The sequence below is a fragment of the Oncorhynchus keta genome, unplaced genomic scaffold (genome assembly GCF_023373465.1).
Source record: "Oncorhynchus keta strain PuntledgeMale-10-30-2019 unplaced genomic scaffold, Oket_V2 Un_scaffold_8454_pilon_pilon, whole genome shotgun sequence".
In the NCBI taxonomy this organism is placed as follows: domain Eukaryota; kingdom Metazoa; phylum Chordata; class Actinopteri; order Salmoniformes; family Salmonidae; genus Oncorhynchus; species Oncorhynchus keta.
The window spans coordinates 58521-71820 of record NW_026291006.1 but is presented as its reverse complement, the minus strand read 5'-3'; the positions used below and the strand labels follow the sequence as shown (position 1 = coordinate 71820).

The 13300-nt window shown below is 44.1% G+C and overlaps 2 protein-coding genes across 5 annotated transcripts in view; both read left to right on the top strand.

The window, feature by feature from the left end:
- LOC118380744 (R3H domain-containing protein 1-like) overlaps nt 1-7007 on the top strand; it is a 68076-nt gene extending 61069 nt beyond the window's left edge. Inside the window, exons 25-26 of the mRNA XM_052517561.1 lie at nt 436-526; nt 4797-7007. Coding sequence (XP_052373521.1) covers nt 436-526; nt 4797-5248 — 543 coding nt within the window. The 3' untranslated portion in view covers nt 5249-7007. The remainder of the gene's footprint in view (nt 1-435; nt 527-4796) is intronic.
- Nucleotides 7008-7868: 861 nt separating this feature from the next.
- Nucleotides 7869-11951, top strand: LOC118380745 (uncharacterized). Of its 4 annotated transcripts, XM_052517558.1 has the most exons (5): nt 8610-8927; nt 9846-10038; nt 10133-10221; nt 10353-10649; nt 10743-11951. In XM_052517558.1, exons 2-5 carry the CDS (start codon nt 9849-9851, stop codon nt 11637-11639), a joined length of 1473 nt encoding a protein of 490 aa, XP_052373518.1. In that variant the 5' UTR covers nt 8610-8927; nt 9846-9848; the 3' UTR covers nt 11640-11951. The 4 variants fall into 4 exon arrangements, with proteins under 4 accessions (XP_052373517.1, XP_052373518.1, XP_035623615.2 ...); XM_052517557.1 differs by lacking the exon at nt 8610-8927 and adding an exon at nt 7869-7976 and having other exon boundaries at nt 10353-11951; XM_035767722.2 differs by having other exon boundaries at nt 8610-9019; nt 10353-11951.
- Nucleotides 11952-13300: the final 1349 nt, after the last annotated feature.

Genomic DNA, 13300 nt, shown 5'->3' with positions numbered 1-13300 from the left:
CACCACATGATCCCCAACCACCACCACGTGAGTCCTCAGAACACACACACACACCACATGATCCCCAACCACCACCACGTGAGTCCTCAGAACACACACACACCACATGATCCCCAACCACCACCACGTGAGTCCTCAGAACACACACACACACCACATGATCCCCAACCACCACCACGTGAGTCCTCAGAACACACACACACACCACATGATCCCCAACCACCACCACGTGAGTCCTCAGAACACACACACACACATGATCCCCAACCACCACCACGTGAGTCCTCAGAACACACACACACTTGACAAAGGAGCTTGTTTCATACGACAAAATGTACCAAATCTGTGACATGAAAATGTAAGATTAAAATATGAAAAAAGTAGACAAAATCTCAGTCCAGTCAACATGTCTGCCTCCTTTTCCTTTTCCCTCAGGGCCCAATGGGAATCCGGCATCATGGGGGGCGAGGGAGGAGACCACCACCTAGGAAGTCATTATCATCAGATCTTAGTGTAGGTGACCCAGGTAATAGAGAGGAGAGACCGTGACCCAGGGACGGGCGAGGAGAGACCTTAGTTGTTGATCTTAGGCAGGGAGAGAGCCTACCTGTTCATGGTGGTTTGATCAATAGGACTGTGACGTTCCCGGTTGTAAGAGGACTCCCGTGGTATTTAAAAAATAAATAAAAAATATTTTACTAGGCAAGTCAGCTAAGAACAAATTCTTATTTTCAATGAAGGCCTAGGAACAGCGGGTTAACTGCCTGTTCAGGGGCAGAACGACAGATATTGTACCTTGTCAGCTCGGGGATTTGAACTTGCAACCTTTCGGTTACTAGTCCAACGCTCTAACCACTAGGCTACCCTGCCGCTAGTTATACTAACCACTAGGCTACCCTGCCGCTAGTTATACTAACCACTAGGCTACCCTGCCGCTAGTTATACTAACCACTAGGCTACCCTGCCGCTAGTTATACTAACCACTAGGCTACCCTGCCGCTAGTTATACTAACCACTAGGCTACCCTGCCGCTAGTTATACTAGTTATACTAACCACTAGGCTACCCTGCCGCTAGTTATACTAGTTATACTAACCACTAGGCTACCCTGCCGCTAGTTATACTAGTTATACTAACCACTAGGCTACCCTGCCGCTAGTTATACTAACCACTAGGCTACCCTGCCGCCCCATTTACATATTGGCATGTATCCATTCAGGTGTATTCTGTGGCTTTTGGCAAATGCTTTCTAATGATCTGAAGTCGCACTGTTGCTACTGCCTGTAAACACACAGTCCAGTTCATAGTGAATGATGACAGGTCCTACTGCCTGTAAACACACAGTCCAGTTCATAGTGAATGATGACAGGTCCTACTGCCTGTAAACACACAGTCCAGTTCATAGTGAATGATGACAGGTCCTACTGCCTGTAAACACACAGTCCAGTTCATAGTGAATGATGACAGGTCCTACTGCCTGTAAACACAGTCCAGTTCATAGTGAATGATGACAGGTCCTACTGCCTGTAAACACACAGTCCAGTTCATAGTGAATGATGACAGGTCCTACTGCCTGTAAACACACAGTCCAGTTCATAGTGAATGATGACAGGTCCTACTGCCTGTAAACACACAGTCCAGTTCATAGTGAATGATGACAGGTCCTACTGCCTGTAAACACAGTCCAGTTCATAGTGAATGATGACAGGTCCTACTGCCTGTAAACACAGTCCAGTTCATAGTGAATGATGACAGGTCCTACTGCCTGTAAACACACAGTCCAGTTCATAGTGAATGATGACAGGTCCTACTGCCTGTAAACACAGTCCAGTTCATAGTGAATGATGACAGGTCCTACTGCCTGTAAACACAGTCCAGTTCATAGTGAATGATGACAGGTCCTACTGCCTGTAAACACAGTCCAGTTCATAGTGAATGATGACAGGTCCTACTGCCTGTAAACACACAGTCCAGTTCATAGTGAATGATGACAGGTCCTACTGCCTGTAAACACACAGTCCAGTTCATAGGGAATGATGACAGGTCCTACTGCCTGTAAACACAGTCCAGTCATAGTGAATGATGACAGGTCCTACTGCCTGTAAACACAGTCCAGTTCATAGTGAATGATGACAGGTCCTACTGCCTGTAAACACAGTCCAGTTCATAGTGAATGATGACAGGCCCTACTGCCTGTAAACACACAGTCCAGTTCATAGTGAATGATGACAGGTCCTACTGCCTGTAAACACACAGTCCAGTTCATAGTGAATGATGACAGGTCCTACTGCCTGTAAACACACAGTCCAGTTCATAGTGAATGATTACAGGCCCATGTGGAAAATGGTTTATTTGCATAGATGCCACTGTAGCTTTGATTGGCTATGATGCACCGGTCTGTGTAGAGTCTGGTTCTGGACAAGACAGACACGTTCTTATTGGGGTTTATTTGCTGCAGTGTCTATTAATTGTCCAAACGCACGGCCACTTTCCCACTATATATTGTTCTAGAATTTTAACAAATGCCTTACTCAATGTCAGTTCCCAAACATTCTATGAAAGTATGAAAATGACCATATCTAAGTGCTCGTCAGAGAATGTACTTTTTTTTTTAATGGAAGTGCCATTCTCCCTGGGGGTGATCAGATTTTTATAAGATTTCATGTTGCTAAAACGCTGTCAGCTTCACATCAAACTACTAAAACCGGATATTAGGCACATAGATCATATACTGGACCTATATATTTTAAAATAATATCGTCTTTGAGAACTAATAATAACCTAATTAAAAGCGAGACAAGGATAAAACATTTTAATAATGCATTCGGGAGTTTTGTCATGGCTTGAGGCCCTCATGTTTTTCATTTAGTTTGTCACTCAGATAGCAGAAGCATTGGCAAAATGTGTTGAATTGCAGGAAATTAGCTTTTAAACAACATTTTGTCACTCCGGCCAATAGGACAGCCTCAAATGTAAGTTGGTGACCGCACCATTGGCCAAGCCCATAGCCACACCCACCACCTAAGCTCCGTTTTGATCCAGAAAAAACCCTGTATGTGTGATTAGATTATGTAACCCTGTTTAGTCCCGTTTATTTATTTTTGAGTATAAATAATAATGGTCTGTGTATGGATTCCTGTTGATCATCACACTTGAGTCTTAGAACAATATTTTTTTCTAATATAATATTTATAAACAACCTAATTAAAGAATATATATACAGTACCAGTCAAAGGTTTTGGACACACCTACTCATTCAAGGGTTTTTCTTTATTTTTACTATTTTCTATATTGTAGAATAATAAAGACATCAACTGAAATAACACATTGAATCATGTTGTAACCAAAAACATGTTTAAACAAATCAAAATAGGTTTTTAGATTCTTCTAAGTAGCTAGCCTTTGCCTTGATGACAGCTTTGCACACTCTTGGCATGCTCTCAACCAGCTACATGAGGAATGCTTTTCCAACCGTCTAGAAGGTGTTCCCACATATGCTGAGCACTTGTTGGCTGCTTTTACTTCACTCTGCGGTCTGACTCATCCCAAACCATCTCAATTGGGTTGAGGTTGGGTGATTGTGGAGGCCTCATCTATCTCCTTCTTGGTCAAATAGATCTTACACAGCCTGGAGGTGTGTTGGGTCATTGTCCTGTAGAAAAACAAATTGTAGTCCCACTTATCACAAACTCAGATGGGATGGCGTATCGCTGTATAATGCTGTCGTAGCCATGCTGGTTAAGTGTACATTGAATTCTAAATCAATCACAGACAGTGTCACCAGCAAAGCACCATCACACTACCTTCTTCATGGTGGGAACCACGCATGTGGAGATCATCTGTTCACCTACTCTACGTCTCAAAGACCAAAAATCTCAAGTTTGGATAATGTTCATAGCTCATGTTTCTTGGACCAAGCAAATATTTTCTTGATTGACTGACCTTCATGTCTTAACGTAATGATGGATTGTTGTTGCTCTTTGCTTATTTGAGCTGTTCTTGCCATAATATGAACTTGGTATTTTACCAAATAGGGCTATCTTCTGTATACCACCCCTACCATGTCACAACGAATCTGATTGGCTCAAACGCATTAAGAAGGAAAAAAATTCCACAAATTAACTTTCAACAAGTCACACCTGTTAATTGAAATGCATTCCAGGTGTCGACCTCATGAAGCTGGTTGAGAGAATGCCAAGAGTGTGCAAAGCTGTCATCAAGGCAAAGGGTGACTACTTTGAAGTATCTCAAATATAACATGTATTTTGATTTGTTTAACACTTTTTTTTTTGGTAACTACATGATTCTATATGCGTTTCATAGTTTTGATGTCTTCACTATTATTCTACATTGTAGAAAATAGTTTTAAAAAATAAAGAAAAACCCTTGAATGAGTAGGTGTGTTAGAAACTTTTGACTGGTACTGAATGTGCATATATATTCTCACTTGCTGTGCACTGAAGGACCATACGGGAGTGTATTTGTTCATGTAAGAAGAAGAATTTATAGACTAGGCAGAATTCACACCTGGCTAAATAAATGAGCTGGTGTACCTAGGTGTTGGGAATATAATGACTCTCTCACATACTGGATTGGATTCCACACAGCAAGATTGTATTTTAGAAGGAAAAATTATCCATATTGAAATCACTCTAGTAGTGTTTATTGGTCCACAATTACTCCCCAAAAACAGCTAAACTAAATGTCATCCCTGTTGCCACTAGAGATGAACAGCTTCCATTGGTCTCCATGCAGTAAGTGGTAAAAGATCATGTTGTCAATAACTGACCTGGTGAATCAATCAATTCTCTCTCTGTGCAGTGAACGGTGGAGTCCTGGAGGTGCTGGAGCTACCAGAGGGCATCAGTCGTACGGAGGCAGACTCTCTCCTGGGGGAACTGTACAGAGGAGGGGCCATGATCAAGTGGTTGTCTGAGACCCAACAGCACCAACACCAGTCTGGTGAAACCCTGCTGAAGCACTGTGGGGCTGGGGGGGACGGTAACAACGGTGACACAAACACTGACACTACTTCCTGTTCCAAACCCCCCAGTAGTAACCATAACGACCTGGCGTCCACCTACACCATCCTGGCTGTGTTTCCCTCCAGGTACGCAGCTCAGAACGCCTTGCTGAGACACAGTGGCCCTGCCGGCCCTGGGCCCCTTCTTACCACCACGTTCAAACTCAGAACTAGCAAGAGACACTCTGATGAGTTTCACAACCAGGAGAGGACCACCTCTCAATAGCAGGGTGGGGTGCTGTAGCCAGCCAACCAGGAGAGGACCACCTCTCAATAGCAGGGTGGGGTGCTGTAGCCAGCCAACCAGGAGAGGACCACCTCTCAATAGCAGGGTGGGGTGCTGTAGCCAGCCAACCTGGAGAGGACTTGCTCTCAAAAGCAGGGTGGGGTGCTGTAGCCAGCCAACCTGGAGAGGACCACCTCTCAATAGCAGGGTGGGGTGATATGTTACTAGGGCCCCTGAGAGGTTGTTCTAGGGGCTCCCACGGGCTACTATGAGGGGCTGCCGGTCACGGGCCCTCGCCATGGCCCCTCCACCCCACCACCACCTCCACTGCTGCCATCGGCCAACCAATCAGACACCCCTCTTCTGCAAGCATCACTCACTAGTCTCCACTCCCCACCGGACTGACAAGACAGACTGATGGAGTATCACTCGGTTGGCATTATCTAACAGCTTTTTCACTTGAGTTGTAGAGGCTTTCTGGGAATGTGTTAATGCCTTTGGAACGTTCTCTACTTTTTGAGATGAAAATGTGTAAAAAAAAAAAGGATCTGACAACATACCAATGTAGAAACACAAAGACAGAAAAACAGAAAACCAGGAATGAAGTTCCAAGAGTGTCATTTTATTTGCAGCCCGAACATGGTGAAGGAAGCAGCATGTTTTTATTTTGTTTTGTTTTATGTTTGTTAAAAGCTGCAGTCAGAACACCCAAAGCAGGGAGGTACTCATTCATTACAAGAGGATAATATACCAAGTGTCTCTCATTGGACAAGAGTGTCTCTCTGGGCCGGATTCTGATTTGAGATCTGCAACGGATAACTCCAGATTTCAGTTTAAAATGTCCCGTTGATTGAGACGAAAGCCTGAGTTGTGCCGGCGTATAATATCAAGTTAGGATTCGGCCCGTAGAGTCAGTCTCCCGTTGGCCAGTCGGTGTGCTACTACAACAGAAGATTAGTCTTCTAGAACGAGGTTGTGTCCCAAATGGCACCTTATTTCCCTATATAGTGCACTACTTAGGTCCCATAGGGCTGTGGTCTTATGAGCCCTATGGGACCTGGTCTAAAGTAGTGCACTATCTAGAGAATAGGGTTCTATTTGGGACTTAGCCCAACAGAATGGTGCCTTCTAACTGGGCTCGGGTGCCACTCCATCCCTCTCCCCAACACCCCTAAAGACACCCCATCCAATTCCATTTGTATAAACTCTGACCCACCAATTTCTTTCACAATGAATCATCACTGATATGGTAGCTAAATTATTCTCACTTTTCTACACAGTAAATGGTATGTTTGCACTGGCACAAGGGAGAAATGTTTGTTTTGATAGTGGTTTATCGTTTTTAAGGAAAAGATGAGAAGAACCTTGGTGCATCTCATTGATGGTTTATTCTATTTGAGCTATTCTAAAATGAATGTCCTTCTCACCAACCTCCTCCAACCCTCTCTGTTCAGTCCACCCATTCCCTGGTTATGTATCAAATGGCACCCTAGTCCCTATGGGCCCTGGTCAAAAGTAGTGCACTATATAGGGTGGCCAGGCCAAATTCCTCTCGTGTTTAGTTCGTTTTACCGTTCGTATCCCATCAGAAGGGTCACTGGAAAAGTGTGCATTATTCACAATACACCCCCAACCCCATCACACCCAAACAAATGTCTATTTAAGATGGTTGTTGGTGGTGGATTCAGGAGAGATGTCCAGTCTGCTGGTGCAAGATGTTTTTATTTCTGTTTGAAACCAATAAATGTTTACACCAAAACGATGAGCTTGGTCATTTCAACAACACTCCTGTCGTTTGATCAAATATGAGATTCTTTCTGCTTGCTTCATTACCACCATACAAGACATAGTGTCTTCATAGGGTGTTGGGCCACCGTGAGCCAGAACTGCTTCAATGCACCTCGGCATAGATTATACAAGTGTCGAACTGTCGGAGGGATGCAACGCCCTTATTCCAAAATGTGGTGTTTTGTTTGATGGTGGAAAATGCTGTTTCGTTCACTTCTCCAGAATCTCCCATAAGTGTTCAATTTGGTCGCTATCTGGTGACAGACGGCCATGACATATGGTTTGGATCGTTTTTCATACTCATCAAACTATTCCGTGACCACTTGTGTTGTCATCCTAAGGAGGCATAGCCATGGCTACCACAATAATGACCTAACTAGCATTTTTATCCACTTTAGCATGATGGGATGTTAATTAAACCACACCTGTGTGGAAGCACCAGCTTTCAATGTACTTTGTATCCCTCGTTTACTTTAAAGTGTTTTAATTATTTTGGCAGTTACCTGTATAATTTATCATATTAGCTACAGTAATTGTGTTCTTGTATAAACATTGAATTTAACATGGTTTGTTCTCCATATGATATCATCATCCAACGTAACATATAAAAGCCCCAGAGAAACGCTACCTTCAATATTGTGGTTGTCATCCTACAAGGAGAATCTGATATATTTTTGTTTCTTGTGCCGCCAGTATGAACCAAATTTCAAGATTGGAGCGACAGTGCCCACTGGTGGCCTTGTTGTTAATGCTTTTTCACTACCCCAGATGCTCAACTCGGCGGAAAATCTGTCTTCCTCCAGTAGGTGGCGTATGTTCATTGTTTCGCGCATCAAGCAAATATCATTTGTATGGAGATGTGCGCTTACACATGTTGACCATACTTTGCTACAAAGTTTCAGAACGCTAAACCAACAACTGGAGCATCTGACCTAACGTGGTGAGTGATGAACATGAACTTCTCTGGTCGCTGTACTGTTATGTCAAATCCTCCCACACGTTTCTAGTATGACCAGCGGTTTTCAGTAACATTTATTTATTTGTTCAGTTGTCATATTGGCAGGTTTGATAGCTTCAAGCGTAGTGTTTTATATGCAATGCGATCTCGTAACAGTCAGTGTTCACGAGTGTCCTGACTAGAAGGAAAACTTGTATAACTGTGTCGGGCATTATCAGCTCATTGTTATGGATGTATCTTAATGAGTTGAGAACAGCTAACAAGTTACTTTGCTGTTATTCTGTCTGCAGACTAGGTCGTGATTGTGTTATAGTACGTTAATGGCAACGGAGCATAAGGACGAACGACTGGGTCGCGTCTCTAGGAACCAACATATGAGAAAGTATGAATTCGCTTATATAAATTAAAATATAAACTAAACCAATTTGATTTCTAGCGGTAAATATGTGCTTAGTATTGTTTTCTTTGAAAACGGTGGTATAAGCGGGATAAACAGCTTAAACAAACGCAACTGAATAAACGTTATTCTTGGTGCGGAGGTGGTGACTGTGTGTAGCCGTAGTTGGCTCAGGCGTTTACGTATCCTTACGTATCCTTACGTATCCACCAATCCACAGAACGGATAGGCGGGAGCTAGACAGCCCGCAGTGGCGCGTTGGGCGGAGAGACCTGTAATTATCTTGTCATGCAGCGATCAAAACAACTGGGAACTGGGACTTCAGTGCGTTTAAAACAAGATCACCGACCTCATGATTTGACCTCGTATTTTTCAGAGATCCCAGTTGTTTTGAACTCGGCATCAGTATGTCTATAATTATTGAGTAGACGCAGGTCGAGCATCCGCGTATCCGCCTGAAGTCCATAAAGCAGAAATGCTAAACTGACCTTAGATCAGGCATTCTACTCCGATTCACACATCGAAACCGAAACAAGGTAAATGCGTTTAGTTTTCATATTGTCAATGGCAGTCGACATATACTACATCTCGCTCTGAGTTGAAATTGGTGTTGTTTAAACTGAAACCGGTAAGTTCTACTTCATGCATGATAGATCCAGTTTTCTGCTAAGTTATGGCATGATTTAGGGTGCGTTCGTAAATTCACTCTGGCTATCTACTCCGATTTCAGAGCACTCTCGTCCGAGTGCCAGAACGAACGCTCACCACCGGTTAAATATGATGTCAACGTCAAAAACAAAAAAAAGTTTTGCCAGCAGCACAGTTAGTTACAGTCACCAACGCTCTAGATAACATGACAACCGCCTAACCAGCTCTGCTAGCTTGAGTAAAATGGTCAGAGTGAGGCGTTCCCTAATTCTTGTCTGGACGTAGCTAACAAACTAGCTAACTTTAGCCAGTTAGCTTGGGTGCGTGACTACCGTTGTGTGGTCAGAACGCTCGGATCAACCCAACTCCTGACCAGCGCGTCCAGTGTGGCTCTAAACGCGCTAGAGCGAAACACTTTGACTTTACGAACGCCCAGAGGCCACTCAGACACTCCAGAGTGAATTTACGAACGCCCAGAGGCCAATCAGACACTCCAGAGTGAATTTACGAACGCCCAGAGGCCAATCAGACACTCCAGAGTGAATTTATGAACACCCAATCAGACACTCCAGAGTGAATTTATGAACACCCAATCAGACACTCCAGAGTAAATTTATGAACACACCCTTAAAATCATTCAAGAGTTGTTGGTTATTTGTTTTAACATCCACAGCATTATAAGAGATCAGTTCAGAGATAATACATTTTAACGAGATTTTAACGTTTTACAATCTGAATTATTGGTATCTTTTAGATAGGCTAAACCTCCACATGACCATGGTTTATTTGCATACCATTCATTCTAGGTGATGAACCTCTCAGAGGAGAACAGGACAGTCGTGGTCTCTGGTGTACCAGACACACTGTCCAGCAGCCGCATGGCAGACAAACTGGTTATTCACTTCCAGAGCTCCAGAAGCCACGGAGGAGATGTAGAAAACATCAAGTACCCGACCAGCTTCAAGGGGGTGGCTTTTGTTACATTTGAAAACACCAGAGGTAACAGAAATACTGTAACAAAAGTGTTCTTAGCTGGGATGTAGTTTTGTTACATATATGCCTATAGACCATAACAAAAAATGTATTGTAACAGATGCTGAGATGGTCATCAGAAAGCAGATAATGTGCGACAAGGAGTTCCCTCAAGACTACCCGATCACTGTATTCAGATTCACCCAAGACGTGAGTACAGTCCAGCAATCAGATCAATCAACAGTAAATCAACACCGTAGATGTTTCTATTCCTGCATGGAAGGAACAGTAGCACACAGTCCAGTAACATACTGACTGGTCCTATATTCATCATGCCATAGGTGTTGTTCTACGTGAACGCTGAAGTGGACCTGTCAGTCTGCGGTGACGAGGAACAGCAGGAGAACGTGATCCAAAGCTTGCAGTCTGCTCACAGATCAGTGAGGATCTGCCTTCTACCCAGCCAGGAGGGTAAAGCTTCAGTGGAGGGACCCTTCTCTGCCATCAGGGACCTGAGAGAGGACCTGCTCCAGCGGGCCACTGCCAGCAGCAGCAGTCACCCAGGGGAGGAGCACAGGGCTCCATCGAGCTCTGCTTACTCCCTGACCTCAGTGGCAGCAGGGAATGGGGTATCCCAGGTCAGCAGCAGTTACCCAGGGGAGGAGCACAGGGCTCCATCTAGCTCTGGTTACTCCCTGACCTCAGTGGCAGCAGGGAATGGGGTATCCCAGGTCAGCAGCAGTCATGCCTGGGAAAAGCACAGAGCTCCATCTCCATCAAGCCATGATCATTCCCTGAGCTCTGTGGTAGCAGAGAGTAGGTCTTCCAGGGTCAGATCTGGGGATGGTGCTGAGGTGGACTTCCGGGTCAGCTGTTACACCTGGGAGAAGAAGAACGGGGCAGCTCCATCAAGCGCTGATCATTCTCTGTCAAGCTCTGTGGCAGGAGGGAGTGGGGCTTCTACAATAAATCAATCCTTGGAAAAGCACCGCAGGGCAGCTCCATCAAGCTCTGATCAATCTCTGAGCTCCATGGCATCAGGAAGTGGGGAATCCAAGGTCATCAGCAGCAGTCACACATTAGAGAAGTACATCGCTCCATCAAGCTCTGATCAATCTCTGTCAAGCCCAGTGGCAGCAGGAACTTCCAAGGTCGGCTCAGGTGGTGATGTTGACATGGAAGAGGAGTCCACGTGGGTGGACACAAACATATTTCTTTACATTCAGAGATTTTCTAAAGACCCGTTTGACCAATGTTTTAGGAACCACGGTGTGTCAGCTGTGTTCGTTGACAATGACGCGGCCGACCTGACTCTGATATCGCTGAGAGGACGCCGCGACAGCAAGGGTCTCTCTGAAGTCCAACTGACCATATCAGAGCTGACTGATTTGGTCGCTGTGTGGCAGTCAACCCTGAGAATCCACACGATAGACTACAGAAGGCAGGACCTGCGTGAGAGAAAGAGGCTGCTGCAACTCTGTGCCGAGGCGAACAACCACTATGAAGACGTTCTGTACGTGCAGAAGGAGCTCAGTGTCCGGGTCATCGGTCCCTCTCTTTCCTGTCATCTCTTTACTGACTGGGTGAAGGATCGAAGAGATCAACCAGATAAAGAGGACTTCTTGTAGTGGGGGTCAGAATGTGAATCATTTTACCATTCTGCAATAGCAGCTAGTGCACGAAGAGCTTTTTTTTTGCGCTGTATATATTGATAGCACTGTGAGACGTTTTCAAGAGATTTCTGTGATAACTAAATTGAATTGAGTTTGTGTTTATTTGCTGTGTCTCATCAAGGATGCTGTTTTGTGTCAAGCTAGCCACGAGGGCATAACTAGATAATAGACTAGAAACTACATGTTAATGAGTCAACACTAGAGGGTGCTGTTGTACCGAATATACACAATTTGTTCCATTAAATCAATTATTTCTGTGTGTCCTGACTGTCGATCCACCTGTGTATTTATTTCGGGCTGTAAGCCTCCACCTCAGCTGAGATCATGCATGGGACAGATGACCTGTGTCATCAAGGCCAATATCTCCTGTCCCAACCATGATTAACTAAGTACAGTACCAGTCAGACGTTTGGACACGCCCATTTTCTACATTGTAGAATAATAGTGAAGACATCAAAACTATGAAATAACACACATGGAATCATGTAGTAACCAAAAAAGTGTTAAATCAGAATATATTTTATATTTGCATTTCTTCAAAGTACCCACCCGCCAGGTCGCTGTTGTAAATGAGAACTTTTTCTCAACTAGTCTACCTGGTTAAATAAAGGTGAAATAAAACATGTGTTTTTAATGTTTATTACCTTGACGACAGCTTTGCACACTCTTGGCATTCTCTCAACCAGCTTCATGAGGTAATCATCTAGAATGCATTTCAATTAACAGGTGTGCCTTGTTAAAAGTTCATTTGTGGAATTTCTGTCCTTCGTAATGTGCTTGAGCCAATCAGTTGTGCTGTGACAAGGTAGTGGTGGTATACAGAAGATAGCCCTATTTGGTACAATACCAAGTCCATATTATGGCAAGAACAGCTCAAATAAGCAAATAGGAACGACAGTGCATCATTACTTTAAGACATGAAGATCAGTCAATCTGGAAAATGTAAGAACTTTGAAAGTTCAGCTGCAAAAACCATCAAGCACTATGATGAAACTGGCTCTCATGAGGACCGCCACAGGAAAGGAAGACCCAGAGTTCCCTCTACTGTAGAGGTTAAGGTCATTAGTTACAGTAACTGCACCTCGGATTGCAGCCCAAGTAAATGTTTCACAGACTTCAAGTAAGAAACACATCTCAACATCAACTGTTCAGAGGAGACTGCGTGAATCAGTCCTTCATGGTTGAATTGATGCAAAGAAACCACTACTAAAGGACACCAATAAGAAGAGACTTGCTTGGGCCAAGAAATATGAGCAATGGACATTAGACCTTGGAAATCTGTCGTTTGGTCAGATGAGTCCAAATTTGAGATTTTTGGCTCCAACCGCCGTGTCTTTGTGAGACGCAGAACAGGTGAATGGATGATCTCCGCATGTGTGGTTCCCACCGTGAAGTGGGGAGGTGTGACGGATGGGGGTGCTTTTGCTGGTGACACTGTCAGTGATGTATTTAGAATTCATAGCACACTTAACCGGCATGGCTACCTCAGCATTCTGCAGCGATACACCATCCCATCTGGTTTTCACTTATTGGGACTATCATTTATTTGTCAGTAGGACAATAGCCCAACACATCTCCAGGCTGCGTAAGGGCTATTTGAACAAGGAGAGTGATGG

Excerpts from the sequence above, each read along its gene's own strand:
- LOC118380745 (XM_052517557.1), top strand. The coding sequence starts at position 9,849 with ATGAACCTCTCAGAGGAGAACAGGACAGTCGTGGTCTCTGGTGTACCA. Across the intron at positions 10,039-10,132 it reads TACATTTGAAAACACCAGAG|ATGCTGAGATGGTCATCAGA; the intron begins GTAACAGAAATA and ends GTATTGTAACAG. Across the intron at positions 10,222-10,352 it reads TATTCAGATTCACCCAAGAC|GTGTTGTTCTACGTGAACGC; the intron begins GTGAGTACAGTC and ends ATCATGCCATAG.